Here is an 18,595-nt window from a genome sequence, read left to right on the forward strand (position 1 = left end):
AATTACTAAAACAACCTGTGCATGGATAGAATTTATCTCAAAGCAGGGAATGTATTCAAGTATCTGGAACTTAAATTTTCTATCTGAGCAGTTTATAGTCACTGGAAATAAAGAAAGCCCTTTTAACATTCAGAAGCAGTCCTGGAAAGAGGACTACATAATCACAATTTAGGCAAGATAGTTTCCTAGATTTGGACTTAGAATTGGGTAATGATTGTCTATTTTGGCCTGTATGCTGCTCTTCTGTTCCTACTTTTGGAGGGAATAATTTATGGGCCAGCACTTTGCACTTAAAAAAAGAGTGTTGAGCACTTTTTTTCACCTTTGTATTCTTAGCCATCACTACAGTATCTGGCACATAATAGGAACTGAAATTTTGTTAAATGAATTGTTTTAGAATCCCTCGGTAATACTTCCTAATCCAGGTGGCTTTATGCTTTAGGTTTCCCCATTCCTCTTTAATTTTGTGCTGCCTAACGAGCACCCATAGGTGATTTTTTGTTGTTTTTATCTTCTTATTCAATAATATCTCCAGTGATTCATAACTTACCTGAATAGTTAAATGCAGTAGTAGTGCCTGGACAATTTATTTTATGATGCTGCTGTAATCTTTAATCCAGGAATCTACTCACCCCCCAGAAAGTGAGGGCTTATTGTAGCCTATTAATGAGAATTCAGGAGTACATTAATGGAATGCCTATCATGTATAAGGCACTTTGCTGGATTATGAATAGATATAAACATAAATCGTGTGCATGCTTTGCTACCAAGAAAGTGACATCTGGTTGGGCAGACACACATGTGTACTATATAACCATAGTATAGGTAGGATTGCAATAACTGCTCTAAGTGGGGTATAAGCCAAGTTTGGTGGTACCCAGAGGAAGGAATAATTGCTTCTGACTGGCTGACTGTGCGTGAGCAGTTGACTTAGGCTTTTGTGGATGAGTTGGAATTTGAATGGAGTTTGAACTATATGTAGGACTTTGACAGGTGGTAAAAGTGGAAGGTTTCTAGGAAGAAGAATGCACTAACAATGTTTGGAGGCAGGAATGGGTATGGAATGTTTTAAAAAACATTGAAACATTGTATTTGGGTAACGGTATGTCTGGAATTGAGGTTAAGAAGGAGCTTGTAATCAAATTATCAGAGATCTTATTTCTTATTAAGTATTATTTTCCCTTTCTTCTGTAAGAAAAATCGTAGGTGTTTGAGTAGAGGACTGACATTAAGGAATCTGAAAGTTTCAGAAGAATGGAAGCAGATTAAATATAGCGGGAGGTGGGGAAGACAATCAGAAGCTGAGGCCCAGTTGAGGTTGAAGATGATGAGGGAGGCTTGGAAGGAGGACCTGATAACCAGTGGTCTTGATGTAGGTCAGCTAAAAGCCCCGTGGGTTGTTGATTTGGCGAGTTGTGCGGCAGCATCCTGGCTGCCAATAGAGGGCGCTTTCAATTTTGAGCCTTCTTTCCACTTAACATCGTTTTGGAATACTGTGAAACATGTCACCTTTCCTCACCTGGGAGATCAAGTATTTTAGCCTGAACTCTAGAAGAAAGTAAAAGGAGAAAGGAGTTGAGTGGTTTTTGAGGAAGTATCTGCAAGTTCTTCATCTCCTCTTTCTAGTGGGCATTGTGGCCCTCTGGACTTTATTTCTCGGTTCTTAGCTCATTGGCTTGAAGTAGAACTTGCTTTTGGTCCTTTTTTGAGACCCAGCTCAAATGTTTTATAATGTTTATCACTCAGTAATGTAATTATATCCAGGTCTGAGGTCAGAAACTATATTTGGGTCATCTTGATACCATAAAATAGTTAGCATAATTTTTAGAATGCTATCATTCAGTAAATGCTTGTTACATAAAGGACATTTGTTTATGCTTTGCAGTCACAGACCATCTTACTGTCTTGCACATGGCAAGCATGTTCATCTCAGAGTCTTGCTGTGCCTGTTGCCTGGAAGGCTTTAGATCAGATCTCTTTAGCCCCCCCACCCCTGTACCCCCCAGCACCCTTCTGATTTCTGTTTAGATGTCATCTCGGCAGCGACGTGTTCTCTGACAACCCTGTGTAAAATACCACCCTTTCCCAGCCCCAGATCTCAGTGGCTCTTTTTATCCTATATCACCTGTGCTATGTTTTTTAATAGCACCTGCATCCTCTTATGTACATCTACTTGATGATCGTCTTTTTACTCCAATTAGAAAGAAATTGCTTGTGATAGCAGGAACATTTGTTTTGTCATAGCCACAAGCACCTGGAACACTGTTGAGCACATAGTGGGCACAATAAATATTTGCTAAATGAATGAATGAATGACAAAGATCAGACTGAAAAGGATAATAAACACTAATATGCCGGTTTGTTTACAGATTTATGCAAGCAATGGTATTGTTGTTATTACTTTTATAATATCAAATCGTTAGTATTGCTCTCAGAAAAATAAAAACAAATTCTATTTTCTATAGATTGCGCCTGTGAAATCTAATTATGGATTAGTTTTTGTTTTAAAAATATTTGAATGCCAAGCATATTCAGTCAGAAAACACTTTTATTATCCATGCCAGCTTAATTTTTAAGGCAGTGAAATGGAAGACTGTCATTTCAGCAAGCAACTTATTTTCATTTGTGAGAATGGAATATTTTGAATATTCTAATTGATTTTTGAGGGTGATTTTTCAAAAAAATAATCCTTGTTTCTGTACATTGTATGTTTGCCTTTAAGACAGAAGAAATTAGAAACAGGCATGGAAATTATTTGCCCAGAAAGGTGAGAACTTAGAGCTGACTGATAAATGTCAGGAAGAAGGGACAGTCAGTTCCAGCATAAAAGGTGAATCTTAGGACACTGAAAACTTTAAAGAAGATCTGTCTTCAAAAAGTATTTTATATGCATATTTAAAGTTTGCAAAGACATCCTAGACTGTCATGAGCCCAAGCCTCTATTTTATTGTATTTTACTGCAAATTCACTTGGATATTTTTCTAGAAATCTTAAGTCTGTAATTTGGCAGTAAAAAAGTTGGTTATCAAATCAATATTATTATATGGCTTTTAGTGTCATAAGAATTCCCTTTTGGAAACCTATAAAAACTCATTTTTTCTCACCATAAACTTTATCTGTCACTTTTCTGTAAGGTCAGAGTACTAATGCTGGAGGTGATCTGCTCTGGGACAGAGAGTCAACAAAGTGGTCATAAAGTTAAAAAATGCCACATGGTGCTTTCCTGAGATTAGGATTTCTTCTACATGTCAAGTTTGTGCTAATTTTAAAATATGGAAAGTTATATGTTGTTAGGTGTATTCTTAGTGTTCCTTTAAAAATAGATGAAATGAAAAGCTTGTCCCTAATTTTTGCAGTTACATATTTCATATTTTTGTTAGTACTTTTGGGTTTTCTGGAGGCTAATTCTTAATTGTTTATGTATTTTTAATGGTAGGCTGTTTTCCTTCTAGGTTTGTAAGTTAAATTTTTCCAAATAGATGGCTTTAAAAATAAAATATGATCAAATAGTTGCCCTGGAAAACAATTCCAGGACTAATACTTTCTTATCACTTGAAATGTGTTTTATGGTTTCATGTTATTTAAATTCTAAAAAGTTCTAGGACCTGGAGGTTCCATTTAAAAATATGTCTCTATGAAGTCTGAGTTGCTGTTGGGTTAATATTTATTGAGTATCCATTCACCTACCACATGTATATAAATATAGGAAAACTCTGAGTGATTATGAAAGGAGACAGTCTTCAAAAATGGTGAGACTGCGACTGTAGTGGTCGGCACTACAGTCATCCCTTCTTTAGCATGTGTAGCTCGTATGGGTGATTACATAAGACTGGGTTTCTGCTTTTTTAATATAGACACTTTGGAGATTGAGTGTGAAACTAGAAGTTTTTTTCAAGTTTATTTGCCTTAATGAAATATTTTCCCTTATTTCAAGACCCGTATCTAATTATTGAAAGCACAAGTTAATTTTGACATCTTACTTGAACTTTAAGACTTTAAGTTTGCACAATATTATGTTCCTATTCGGAACTATCAGTACCAAAATAGCATTTTAGTTACTTATCCACTCTGTCAAAGTGCAGCTTCAGATTCCTTATGGATAAATAAAGAGTTTGATCTGTTTAAAATTATTTAATAATTCAAGTACTTTTAAAAATTAACTGAGTATTGCTTTTATTTCATGCATTAGACAAGGAGTATTTGCAAAACCAAATTACAGCATTTGTGAGTAGGTATAGCCCCATTAGTTTAACCCTTGCTGATTAGTTTTTTAATAAGTTTCTTTATAGCAATAGTAGTTAGAATAATTTGAAAACTACTGGCAAGCTCCTGGAGGGGAGTAAGTCTTCAGTAATTGGGAAGTAGTTTGTTATTTCAAACCATTTGGCCTCCTTCCTAAAGTTAGGAAAAATTTATAGTTTCTTTTAATTGCAAGTTGAAACATCCAGTGCAGATAACTTGAAGAACAAAATGAAACCTGAAGAGAAAACCAAAATCACTCATAGTTCTACCATAAATGATTATTTATGCCTACTTGTGTGCATGTGTGTTCTCTCTCTCTCACGTTTCTATATTCATTTCATCATATATTTTTACATATTCATAGCATGCAATCATGCAAGGGTGGAAACATTTTTCCATGCCAGTAAATTTTCTTTTTATTATGATTTTTGATCACTGATCATTTAATTATGAAATTCCTTTTTGTTGGATATTTTGGTTTCAATTTGGGGCAAAGACTGAAGTAAAAATTCTTGATAATTTCCATGGTTAATTCGTAGAAGTGGTTGAATCCAAAGACAGGCACAGTTTTCAAGCTTTTTGTATTGTATTCAGATGTGATAGGACATTTTAATACTTCAAAGCAAATCTAGCCCTGTGCACTGGTAGAGTAGGTATTGGCCTTCAGGGCTTGAGAAGGGTCCCTTTAATTCACGAACTATTCTCATCTGTTCCTCAGACGGCTGAAATTTTGCCATCACCTGTTGCTCCCTTGTAACATGCAAGTACTCCTTGGAGAGGTAACACATTGTTGTGCCTGGTGGGCATGTACTGTGAACAATGTGCAGGAGTTTATCTGATATTTTCAATTTAGTTCTTACAAGTAAAGTTTGGAAGCAAGGACGGGGAAAGGGACATTAGAACATTGAGCAAGAGGAATGATAAGGGGGACCAAGTATTTCCTTATTTCAATTCTGCTAAGATCTGTTGAGCAACTGTTACATGGAATGCAAGATATTATGTACCTACTTTTATGAGTTTAAGTTATAATCTCTCTCTACAGTGATTCAGGCTATTTGTTAACTATGAATGCTAATTAATCCAGTACAGAGACTTATGGTCCCAGATATAGTGCATATACATGCTGGATAGAGATGCAAGGGGGAGTTAATTAACTCCTAAGCAACCTTACTCTGTTTGAACACACTGTTTGCAAAGTGTGAAATTACTTCCTTAAGAGATGATGAGGATGTAGAGTATAGCTTTGGGTAGTTTGCAAAGAATATCCTGTACTGTAAGGTCCCTGTTTCATTAGACAAAATATTTATATCATTGGAATGTCTCCTTGAAAAACCAGCTGATAAAGAGATAATAGTGACAGACAAGGCCACTAAATAGATAAAAGCCATAGTGTTTGCTCCAATCAGGAAACTTTGAGCTATTGCTACTTATCTTTTATTCAGTGGAAACTAGTGTGTCAGATGATATGGGCAAGCCTGTGCTTCCTCTGTAGTAACTATGGAGAATAGTAGACCTAGAAATTGTACACTGTTGTCTGTGTATGCCTTTTCTTTACTCAAGAATCTCAATCCTAAATATCTTCAGGATTTAAAAACTCCAGTCTATTATTATCAGACTGACTCTTTTTCTTATAATAGTGGGTAGCTAATAATATGCCCCTTGTGATATTTAAAAATAGTGATACAGCTCTCATTACCGTATCTCTTAGCCCCAGATTTACTCAGCCCTGATCTAAACTGGGTTTCTGGGCTTTTGAAAACTTATCACTAACGATCTCTACAATCTCTCCAGTTTTTCTAGTGTTGGCTTCTTAAACCATCAGTAAATGTCTTAAGACCATTGGCAGATCAAAAGATTCTTAAAAAAATTAGGTGGCAGCTAGAAAAAGACCTGCTGTAGCACATAAATGGAAGAAAATGTACTTTTAACCAATCCTACTTCTAATAAATAAATTTCTGTAGTTAGGTGGAACTTGGAGATGAGAGAAGTGCCATTAAACATTTTAGTTGATACATCTTTAAGGCATGGTTTTATGGATTTGGATCTTTAAGGACAGATTTGAATACTGGCTTCACCTCACATTTCCTAACACCATTTATATAAATCTGTTACTGCAGGGTGACTTCCATTCATATAATATGAATATTAAAATATTGAAGGTATCTAACATAGGTTCTTTTAGGGATATCTATTTCTAGCCCTTTAGTCCTCTGGACATTTCTCTTTCTTCTCCCCAGTGTTTATCTGATATTCTTTTGCCTCCTGAGCTGTTAGGTTTTTGTCTTTCTTGAAAGTTGATTTCCCTCACTGATAAATAGATTGAGTTGTGAGTTTATGTCCTTTTCATTTTTCCCTAGAAGTGAGTAAGTCCAGAACTTTATACTTGGTGACATTTATTTCAACCCATCAAGGGAATGCCACCCATGTTTGCTTGGGTTGCAGTACTTCAAATAGGACGTTGAGAATGTTTGTGTGTTAGAGTCACCCTGCTATTTCTGTTTCAAAATTAACTGAAAATGTGACATGTGCCTCCCACTTGGAGAGAGAAACTTCTCAACAATTTTTTTATTTAGTTAAGATGGATTAAGTTCTTAAAAGATGTTAGAGCGAGACTCACTAATGCCAGTAGAGTTAAGAATCTGTTAGTCATTTTATTTTAATCTCATTTGGTGTGTATATTTATAATTATCTTGCATAATCCAAGTCTGAGTTAAAATTTGGCATAGAAGCCAATGTAGGGTAGCAAGATAATGCTTCGGACCAAGAAAAATATGCCAGTCTAATGATTAAACTGGTTGAATCCTTCCAGGTCACAAACTTGACTGTCATTGTGTTAAATATTCTTGTAGAGTCCGGAAAAGTCAGAGAAGATAGTTGACTGTGGCATGAAACTTGACTTCTAAACCCCTCAGTAGGGCGGCTGGCAGGACTATTTTCCTTAGAATGAGGTGTGACATTTTGAATACAATAAGATGTGCATCAAGTTCTCTCTATGAGAATTAAGTTGTAATTAGTGGTAGGAAGGGGTGATTATTTGTGGCTGATAATAATAAAGGTCTTAGATGAGTTCAAGAAATTGTCAAGGCCATTGCTAAACAGTTTTATGGTTTATTGACTCAACAGAGTGTAGAACATTTTCTGTTTGCTAAGTGCTAAGGATACAGTGGTAAGTAAGCAGACCTGGTCACTGTCCTTTTGGAACTTAATAGCCAGTAGAGGTTACAGATATTACATAGTCACTCGTATAAATAAATCCTACGGATGGTAAGTACAAAGAAGAACTATAGATTGTTATATCAGGGAGACTCGGACTTTTGTTTGATGGCAACAGAAGTAAATTATGAGATAGACTGAGCATATCTCTGTGGGTGACCTCTTTGCTTCCTACTTCAAACCATTCTTGTCATATGAATCTTGGAAATTGTGTTTCTCCCATCCTAGTCATTAAGGTCTCTTGCCCCATCAGAAAGTTGTTAGTCTTGAGCTAGTGGGTGAAAGATAAGGGTTGTGGGGTCAGGGAAGGGATGATTATGCAGGACTCTGGAAGGAATTACAAGAGATTAGAACAAGAGTTGTGAGTTTTGTCACCCTAACTATATGGTATTCTCTATAATGATAGAGTGTGGTTTATACCACTAGTCCTGGATTTATGAACTATTGGGAGTAATGATCAGATATAATAGGTGATACATTGTTTATCATCTTACACTGACATTTATATTTCAAATGTATATACTATATACTACAGTATATGTCATTTACATATTAATAATTATTAAACATTGATATTTAATCCAAAAACTCTAAAGACTAGAAAATGGATGAACCTTTTACTTATTTCCTACCAGGTACCTGCAATGAAGTATAATGGGAACTTACATGACTATAGGATCAAAAGACTTGGGTTTAGGCCCTTGCTCTGTTACTTACTCTGTGATACTCAATATTCTCCGCATCTTCCACTGTAAAAGAAAAGTGGTTGGTCAGTGTCTCCCACATACCTTCCACCTATGGATCTATGAAACACCTGGGCTTTCTTACTTAGGTATCCCTATATGCATGGATCAGATAATCCTATTTTCTCCCACTGGACTGATTTGCAGCCCATTTCAGGAAGGTGGAAGCCTTGGAGAAATGCCATCTTGAGAAAGCAAATACATTATTCATCTTGTCAAACTTTTATAAAATGAATAATTGTTGGCAGAAAGTATTTAAAAGTGTCTTTTTTTCTTCCCCATTAAATAAAAGTATAATTACTAAATGTGAAATGGGATCTCCAGATTTATGGTGAGGGAATTGGCTTCCCATCCTACTTCCATTGCTAGTATTAAACTAACATGGCTATAGATCAAGCAGATTAAAACACTGCAGATGATTTTCAAAATTCATGGAATCTCACAGATACTCATTTTTAGGCCACGAAACTTGCTTTGGTCCAGAATGCCGTTGCTTGTGGTGTTTCTACCATTTCTTTTATCATTGTTATTTCTCTTATATTAGGAGGTTAAGATAAACTTGTATCTACCTGAAAAAAATACATCTAAAAAGTCTCCTTTCTATGAAAGTAAGAAAAGAGAACCCATCTTTGAAAGAGAATATAATAAAATGTTTTTAGATATACTAGCTGCTTGATGTAGTTTCGACCTCGGGAATAATGAGAAATCATTAGAAGCAGGTGGCCGCTGCCTGACACTCGTTTGCTTGGGACTTGTGGGCAGTGAAAGCAATGCTACTTTAAAGGCAGAATCAAGTTCCCGTTTCCCCCTGATTTTTAGTGCAGCTCTACAGAAACTTAGTGATATTCACAATGTGCCAGATCCTGGGAAGCCCCCAGGAAAAGAACAACATGGCCCCTGTCCTGCGGATTTTCAAAGGCCCAGAGGGAAGCGGGACCTGGAAAGAGAGTGAAACAAATACTGAGAGTGTACAGAGCAGAGGGGAAGTCCTGTTGAAGAGAAGTTTAGGGAGAGGGTTTATAGAATTGGTGATTCATGAGCAGAAATTTTAAGGAAAGTTCATGAGGTGAATGCAAAGAGGCTGACAGAAAAGAGACCAAGGTGTGGAATCACAGAAGAGTAACTATGTGAGTGTAAGCGCTTGGTACCACAACAAGGCAGAGTCTAGGTTAGTGGGGGAAGAGAGATCACAGGGGAGAAGTACGGCTGGCCAGCGGTGGCAAAGAGAAAGGAAGAGCCAAACAAGCAAGGTCTTAGCTGTCGTGTGTAGGGCATTGGACTTTTATCCTTAGGTGGTGGAGACCTTGCAGGTTTTTGAGCATCTCGCCTGATGATCACATTTGCATTTTGGAAGATTACTTGTGGCTGGATTATGGTGGATGGTATGATGGGAATCAGATGGTGTGGCAGCATGGAGACCTAGTTAAGAGGGTGATGCAGTAGTTGGAATGAGTGATGAGATGATTTTCTGGTGTAAAATTTTCTGTTGATTCACAAATACACTACCACATTTTGAAATGTCAGCAAATTGAAAATGTTTTTAGTATTCAGTAGAACTAATTCATTGCTACTTTCATAGTTTGAAATTATTCATGAAATTAATAGCAATGAAAAGTTGAAAGAGGGTATTTTATTTGTCAGTGAAATTAGACCAGTAAACTTCTCACAAAAAAATTCATAGTCATAATTTCACAGTATAGTGGAGAATATAACTTTACAAAAATGTAAAGTAATGATTTGTAATATGTACACATCTGTGGAAATTAAGCATATTTGAAAACAAGTGAATGATGTCATAGTGTCAGTGCGTATAAGTATTTGTTGAATTTGCATTTGACACAGTTATAACCAAGATTTTGTATTAATTCAGGTCATGGAGTAAGTGACTGATAGTTCTAAACAGAAAGTTAAATTCCAAGTTGAGAAAGAGTGAAAATATTTGTTAGGGAAAATTAAATAGCAATATATGCATATGAGATTGTAATTTTTAGAAGAGCTTATATAAAAGATCATAGGAAATCATTGGAAAAGCACACTTGAAGATTGCTTTAAATTGTGTCACAAACAGGATGGCATACATTTCTTCTCACCAAGTCTTGGTTTTGGTGCATAAATCCTTAGTTCTTCATTACCACAACAGGAAACTAAAGTCAGAACTAAAGAAATTAGAACACTCATAGCACTGTGGGGCAGTAAAATATTATAGTGCTACGTCTTTTTCAGTATGAACCCAAGATTTTTATTTTTAATGTTACTGTTTAAGTACACACAGTCGTACACAAGTTATCATAAACATTAGGTTATATGTCCATAATCAAATAATGGAGTAATGATCAGTTTCCATTACGCATTATCTTTTTTTTTTTTTAAGGTTTTATTTATTTACTTGATGGAGAGTGAGCTAGAGAACAAAAGTTGGGGGAGATGCCGAGGGAGAGAGAGAAGCAGACCCCTGCTGAGAAGGGAGCCCGTGGGGGGCTCCATCCCAGGACTGGAGGATCATGACCTAAGCCAAAGGCAGATACTTAACTGACTGAGACACCCAGGCGCCCCAATTATGCATCATCTTTAATTCAAACTAATGTTCAGGAACCTGATTCATTCCTTAGTGTTCGCCAAACTTCCTTTAATTATGTAGAATACTGCCTGTGCCTATAGTTTTAGGATTGCAGGGTTTTTTACTCTGCATTTGATACCGGATTGTATTTTAGTACCTAGAGATTACATTGAGGTTAGGATGAATTTGCTACACCTGATTTTAATGAAAAGTTTTTAAAAAATAACTTTTTGGTAGGATCTGCTTATCTCTGTTTTCTCAACCTCCTGACCCCCATATGATACTTGATTATAGTGTGATACTTTGAGGATATTTATTTAGCAAACTGTAATTTTACTATATATTCACCCTTATTTACTATATGTTCACCCTCGTTAGGGGAATTGACGGTGACAAGTGTTTCAAAGCAGAAATCTTTTTATGCTTTTTTTTACTATTTAATGAGATTTCAGGTATATTTTAACAACTGGGGTTTCCCTGATGAATCATTAAAATAAGTGAGTGGGTTGGAAGGTAATGCTAACTTTTCTCAGTGCTGCCCTGTTTTACCCTGCTGGGTTATTCATTGCTTTTAAAATAGAACCTGGTGTGTTGGAGTTGGTGGGTGGAGGTGCCGAAGGGAAGGGGTCAGTAAGAAAATACCAGGTAAACCTCTGATGACCTATTGGGAAGTCCTATTCAAATTTTATTTTCCCCAACTTAGAGCATTTAGTGTTTAAGTTCACTGGTTTTGTTGTTGTTGTTGTTTTGTTTTGTTTGCTCTGCCAAACTTAACTTTTTAAATATTGTATATAGGCAAGTAGAAAACATATTTTCAGCAATTGATTGAAGGTTAAGGTAGCAAGCCCTGTGTGGATTAGCCTGTGGAATCAATTTCTCATGTGTGTGGGATTAAAACCGTTAAAACCATCATCACTGAAACCATACCTTCCTACAGCTAATAGCAGTAAGGTGTCTGTGGAATATATTAATACAACAATTCCTCTGATTTAAAATTATTACCTGGTATTTGGTTGGAAAATTATTTGAATATTATAAGTAACTGAATTGACATCATATACGAGGACTAATTACAGGTTTCTAATGTGACTTAGGTTTAGTTTTTTTAAAAAATTCACATGATCTATTTATACTTAGCACATTGTTTTCAATAAGTCAATGGCATATTGCAAATTTCTTTTATACTGTTAAAAAAAAAAAAAAAAAACTTACAACAGCAGTTCTGTTAGAGGAGGTAGACCAAAATGTAGTTCACCTTGAAAATGGCTCAGGGAATAAAGAAATTGGGTCAAGCTTAAAATAAATGCAGGTACAGTGACGAAAAGTTTTAATAAAAATTTAAAAATATTCACAGCCTTGGTTTCAGGCTACTTTTGTTCTTGGTGATCTTATCAATGCATTATTAGTTTTTAATTGAGATGACACTAATGGCACTTTTTTCATTTTGGTCAAAATGTTTATGTGAAACATTTTTGTGATTTTTCCCTTTGTGTCCTCTTTTAATTGTAAATATAAAGTTTTGGAAAGGCAGACAGTTCTTAAATCATTTGACCTCTCGTGATCTTAAGTAGAATTTGAAGTGGTTTAAAATTCCTGTGTCATAGCTATCATTTTGACTCATTTATATTGCTAATTTAATGTTTAGCATTTAACCATGTATCATTAAATCATAGTATTGATAATGAATTAAACTTTCATAAAGCTTTAATAGTATAGTAGATTCTCATTCATTTGCTGTCACTGGGGAATAAAATATGCTGAAGAAATGAGTTTTTTTTTTTTTTTAACTGAAGTTTACTGGGTTAAGCAGAAAAACTTAAAAGTTGATAAAATTTTATCTGACATACTTTGTATGCTCTTTCTGGGAGCAAGAATGGATTGGCCATTAACTTTTTTTAAACTTTTTCCTTAATGTCATAAAACATTAACATTCTAGTGTTCTGCGGAAAGGACATGGGCTTTCTGATTAGTATTTGTTGCCTCTAATAAGAAGGTTTTTTGTTGTTTTTTTCTTTGAAACAAGTGCCACACCCCTCATTGATATACTTACTCAGTGATTAACCCAGGCACGCACTTAAGATCTTTGGCTATGGCTCACCTACCATCTTCTGGCAAACACCTGGCCACAGCGTTGGGCTGTAAAGAAGACCTCTTCTTTGCTTAGAAGTAAGCGTTCTCAGTGTTCAGAATTGCTGCTCAAGCACTCACTCCCTATCACTCCCTAGCAGCCATTGATAGTGGTCCCTGATGTCTGTATTCACCCGTGCTCCTGAGCATCTGTGGTGTCAAAGTGACCACCTGCCATCTTCTGGGATTATTGCTAAAATGAGCAAACGGCACATTCCCTTTATCTTTTAGCAAATTTTAGCATAACAGCAAAAATTCTTTTTAACAAAGTGTTGTGTTTTTTTGTTTTTTTTTTTAACCTGATACTTGTTTGTTTCAAGCAGTGTTTTCTAAAAACTCAAGCACAGTAAGAGTATTTGCACTGTTCTTTAATGTGCTATAATGACATTTGGTTTGAATTTTATATTTAAAAATCAGCTTCCTCTCTTTTGCTTGCACCTAATGGGAATCATCTTTCTTCCAGGTTGCGCTTGAAGAAGACTATAGGGAAGAATCCATTTTCTTCTTGCCACAAAAGTTGCAATAGAAGTAAGTAGGGGAACTGCCAGGTTATGTCTGTCTCCACAAAACAAGCAGAACAAATTTCCATGAATCAAAGCCACTAAGTATAGTTTTCAGAGATGGTAGGACATAGTTACTCTCCCTAGGAAAATACCAAAAACGCAGGCACACCCATTGGCCACTAGAAAAATGCTCAAGTAAATGCTAGTTCAAACCTGTACATTTCACTCTTCTTACTGAGCTATTAAAGGGGTGGAAATCTACTATAGCTATAATCTTTTTTTCCCCTTTTCTATTTTTTGACCTCCCACATGCTTGGTGTTCAGTTCTGCTTACTGAATGTCTTGAATCTACAGCAGCACCTACACATACTGCCTCCACATTGGCTTATGGTTTGCAGATAACTCATGATTCAGACCTATAAGTAACATCTGTAAATACATGGCATGATATGTGCTCTAGATTAATCATTTAAAAGGGCAAAGGAATGAAGAATCAGAAAGCTTTTTTTCCTTCTAATATTGCTGTTGCTTTCTTTGAGGTTATATGAATGAAATATTCTTTAGAGTGGTTTAGATCACATCCTATCACTTCGGGAAATAGCTCAGGTCATTTTTACAGCAACCTTTTAAGGATATATAAGGCATATACACCTTGTCATGATTAGATCAGAGGAAATAAACCAAGATAGAGACAACTGTGATGTGATCTAGTAAGTAAACTGTTAACTGCTTTTAGTCTGTCTTGAAACCTTTGATATAATTTGCAAAATTGCCTTATGTTGGTCTCTCAGTTGACTTTCTAAAAGTTTCCATTGTTTGAAGGATTACAGGCTACCATTTTGTGAAACTGATCTTATTGAACCTTGTGTTTATTAGAGGTGGTCTTTAACTGGCCTGAAAAAAGCCAAGCCAGTGCATGGCTCAGCCCCTAAGCTTACTTCTTCCCAGGTACCTGTGAAGCTCTCAAATTCTTATTGGAAATGCAAACTGCTAATGAGGAATGGGTAAAACCCACCACACTTCCCACCAGTCGTTGGTTGAGAGGGGGCTGTGACTGAAAATTACTGATTTTCAAATGCAGGAGGATACAAATATATCCTTTCCCTTATGTAAGGTGATTTATACTGAAAATGGGAGGGCAAAATATCTTACTACTGTTTGTTAGTTATTAGGTTTCAGTTTTATCTTCACAACACACCTCTGAGGTTAGTATTGTTACCCTCATTTTACAGAAGGCGAGACTTGAGTCCTACAAAGTTAGGTAACTTGTCCAAGAGTACACAGCTAGGAAGTGACACTGCTGAGCCTCAGACTTCTATCTCCCTGACCCCAGAGTTCATGCCTTTCCCAGCTGAGGAACACTGCTTCTTATTTTGTAGAGAAATGAAATATATACTTGTATGTTTTTTTCCTTTAAAAATGCTCATTGGAGGGGCGCCTCTGTGGCTCAGTGGGTTAAAGCCTCTGCCTTCGGCTCGGGTCGTGATCCCAGGGTCCTGGGATTGAGCCCTATATCGGGCTCTCTGCTCAGTGGGGAGCCTGCTTCCCTCCCTCTCTCTGCCCGCCTCTCTGCCTACTTGTGATCTCTGTCAAATAAATAAAATCTTAAAAAAAATATATAAAAATGCTCATTGGAAATTCAGACATCAAGAACTAAACTTTTTTCATTCCAGCCATATCTTTGAGAACCATTTGAAACTTTCTCCTTTGAAATGCAGTTTAAATAGGCATTGATTTGAACAAGGTGAAGTGCAGTTTTACTAGTAAAAAGCATCATTGAGGGCATCTGGGTGGCTCAGTTGGTCAAGTGTCCAACTCTTGGTTTTGGCTCAGGTCATGATCTTAGGGTCATGAGATCGAGCCTCACATTGGGCTTTGCGCTCAGCATGAGTCTGCTTGAGATTGTCTACCTCTCCCTCTCCATCTGCTCCTACCCTGGCTTGCACTCTGTCTCTCTCTAAAATAAATAAAATCTTCTTTAAAAAAGCATCATTGAGTTGTTGAGACTAATAATTTTGTGGAACAGCATTATTAAGAACAATATGCTGTTTAATGAGGTATTTACTTGAGTCATAAAGGAAAATTCAAACATATGGAATATTTTTTAAACAATGTAGCATTTATGTACAGAGTGATGTTTCTTCCTTACTTCTTACAGGAAATAGCATGTAATTTGAAATGTATATGGATTTTTTTTACATTTACACATACATTTTTATTTCACTGAGCACATTAACAAAAGTCATATTATTAAACCAAAGAATTGCTTATATAGCTAACTTGCTGAGATGAAACATTTACCATGCCTTTATTTTTTTTTAAGACTTTATTTATTTATTTGAGAGAGAGAGAGTGAGAGAGTGAGAGCATGAGAGGAGAGGAGGAGGAGCTGGGTTGGGCAGGGAGAGGGAGAAGCAGACTCCCTGCTGAGCAAGGAGCCCAATGAGGGACTCAATCCTAGGACCCTAAGATCATGACCTGAGCCAAAGGCAGTTGCCCCACCAACCGAGCCACCCAGCACCCTACCATGTCTTTAATAAAACATTACTTTATCTTTCTTAATGGGATTGTTGTTTAAAGAAAGGTTGTAGAAACCTTGCTGGTTCATAGGCATATAGCTTTACCCCTCTTTTTGGGTTTTCCTTTGCAGGTGGGAAATTGGTGATAATGGGGAGGTGGTCAAGGTATGTGCAGTGTCTCAAGAAATTGTATCCTAAGATTTTTAACATTAGAGGTTTGAGATTTAAATATGAATGTGCTTTCTTTCTACATATGGAGTCTCTGGGGCAGGGATAGCTGGTGAATTTAAAGATGAATGAATGTCACACTTAGAGAGTCAGAGAATTCTAAACTGGATAGGGTCTTACAAACAAAGGGCTCTTGGAGTGGAAGTCTTAGGAGATGAGTTCAGTGACTGTCTGAGAGTAGTAGAGCTCCAGGCCAAGCCACTCCCTGGTCACTGATTCTGGGTCCCAGCCATTCCAACCAGGAAGTGAATGATCACAGCAGGGGAGGGCTTTAAACTTCCTGAGGCTGGAGAAAAAAACCTGAGTCATTGTGGAAGTAATCTTAAGGCAAGAAGAAAACAGAAATTAGAAAAATAAGCGTCCTTTATTTCCTCTTGTTAACACATATGATGGAAAATGCTGATTACAAAAATATAAACCCTAAGTGTTGGTACTTTTTTAAAAAAAGTGGGATGTAGCATATTTTTTAAAAATTAAGCGTCTGTAAATTATTTGCTTTCTGAGTATAATATTTTAAGTTATTTTTAAAAGTCTTGATGCACACACACATACATGCATATGTTGGAAAAATATTGTTTTGCTTATGATTTAGAATCTGTGAAGGCTTGAAAGGGCCCATGAGTCTTCTCATCATTGAGGCGTTCTACGGAGGGTCCCATAAACAGCTGGTGGATCTGCTCCAAGAGTTAGAAGACTGTGTCCTTTATACCCTGCCTGCAAAGAAATGGCATTGGAGAGCACGGACGTCGGCTTTATACTTCTCCCAGAATATTCCCATCAGTGAGCAGTACAGGTAATTGGAGCTCGGGCTGCACCTTCAGCCTGTTTTTACTGTACGTGGTATAAGGATTTTGCTTCTGTTGGCATCTATGAGATTTTCGCCAGCCGTGGAATTGGTCAGTATGGCTACAATAGACCCAGCAGAGCAGGAGAGTTCATTTACACTCTGAGGACAGCTGGCTGGTAGAACAGTGGTCCCTTTAGAACCTAAAAGCCTTTTCTCATCTGTCTTGTGATGGTATCACATGCATGTGTGTGGGTGTGGATGACATTTTTGGCCTCAGAGGAGAGTTGATTTGGGGCACGTTTTTTGTTGGTGGTGTTCCATATCCTCCAGTGTCTCTTGTAGTGAGTGTGCTGTTTTTGGTTAATTTATTGTGTCTGCTCTGTACTAGGAGCTAAGGCTGAAAAGGCAGATGTGACCACGATCTGTGCCCTTAAAACTTGAAAGACTACTGAGGTAGAGATGGACTTGCAGGTGCAAAGTGAGCGTGAAAAATGGAGGAATTAATTTTGACTGTGACAAAGTGGAGGTGGCTTTCTAGAGCTGGTCAACCTTTGCTTAGTCTTCAGGGATGAATAGATTTGGGGCACGTAGGACTCAGTTCTGAATTCTAATCAGTTAGGAAGTGGGAACTAGGGGTACCCAGTAGAGATTCTTTTGGGACTAGAAAGATGAATGAGAAATAGTGATGACGTTTGATGGGGAACAAGTAGAATACTGAACATCCTGATCTTTTTATTCTCTGTTGGCATATACTGTCTTGTGTCTCCTGCTTGGTAAACAGTGGGAGATTATCCTCCAGTGTTTTATAGATCTGCTCTTCTTTTCATTCTGGGCCCTTCCGTGTAGAACGGCATTGGTGTAAGCAGCACTATTAATAATGGATGGGGAGACAGATTGTTGGAGACAGGGCACGTTGTGGGCTGCCGTGCTCACCATGCCTTCAGCAGCTGCATCTATCTGTTGCTGCTTGTAAGGTGGAACAGTCACAAGGGAGACAGTAGCTTGGGATTTAAATGTAGGTTACTGTTCTTCGGAGTAATAAGGGGGATTCAGAGAATAACCCATTTTGTGTATGAAAACCATGCATCACGTCTGAGCATTCAGATGGTCAGGTGGATTAGCAGTGAGCACTCGAGTCACTTTGCTTGGGATTATAAAGGTAAAATTCTGTTTGGAGACATATTAAGAATTTATTTTTCTAATCAAAAGTGTATTTTCCCTTCCATAATTTAATGTTTTATATTCTGATATCACTAAGTGAATATGGTTGATGGATAGTATTAGAAATTTCAATGAGTATATCAATATAAAAGTTCTAAGGGCAATTATAAGACTGTTGCTGTGTTATAATATGACTGTTTATAGTTGCTTTCACATCTCATTTAACTGTGTATCCTGGCACCAAATGTATTGTCTTACTTAGGGTCAAGTGATCCCGTTGACTTTATGACACGTTTTCATTTAACGTTATTTGATATAATGCATTTCTACAATGACTTGAACATTGAAACGAGCCATTTCTCTATTTGCTGTTAGATTTCATTTTGATTAGGCAGTTTTTCAGCATGAAATTGTTGTGTCACAAACGTATGTGTGTGGAGAGTGTGTGTGCAAACCCTCCTGTGCAATGGCTTCTCCACTGCCTGTGAGGCCCGAAGCAATGAGGATCAACATCA

The 18,595-nt window shown here is 36.9% G+C and overlaps 1 protein-coding gene across 13 annotated transcripts in view; it reads left to right on the plus strand.

Annotated features, from left to right (window-relative positions):
* GTDC1 (glycosyltransferase like domain containing 1) overlaps nt 1-18,595 on the plus strand; it is a 379,170-nt gene that overhangs the window by 74,262 nt on the left and 286,313 nt on the right. For 11 of the 13 annotated variants that reach the window (XM_047722447.1, XM_047722446.1, XM_047722452.1 and 8 more), the window contains 2 exons: nt 13,346-13,410; nt 16,725-16,925. In XM_047722447.1, the coding sequence (XP_047578403.1) occupies nt 16,750-16,925 (176 nt within the window). In that variant the 5' untranslated portion in view covers nt 13,346-13,410; nt 16,725-16,749. Of the gene's footprint in view, nt 1-12,809; nt 12,922-13,345; nt 13,411-16,724; nt 16,926-18,595 lie in introns of those variants that run through there. The other 2 variants (XM_047722442.1, XM_047722449.1) reach the window with 2 other exon arrangements.

Source organism: Lutra lutra, chromosome 3 (genome assembly GCF_902655055.1).
Source record: "Lutra lutra chromosome 3, mLutLut1.2, whole genome shotgun sequence".
In the NCBI taxonomy this organism is placed as follows: domain Eukaryota; kingdom Metazoa; phylum Chordata; class Mammalia; order Carnivora; family Mustelidae; genus Lutra; species Lutra lutra.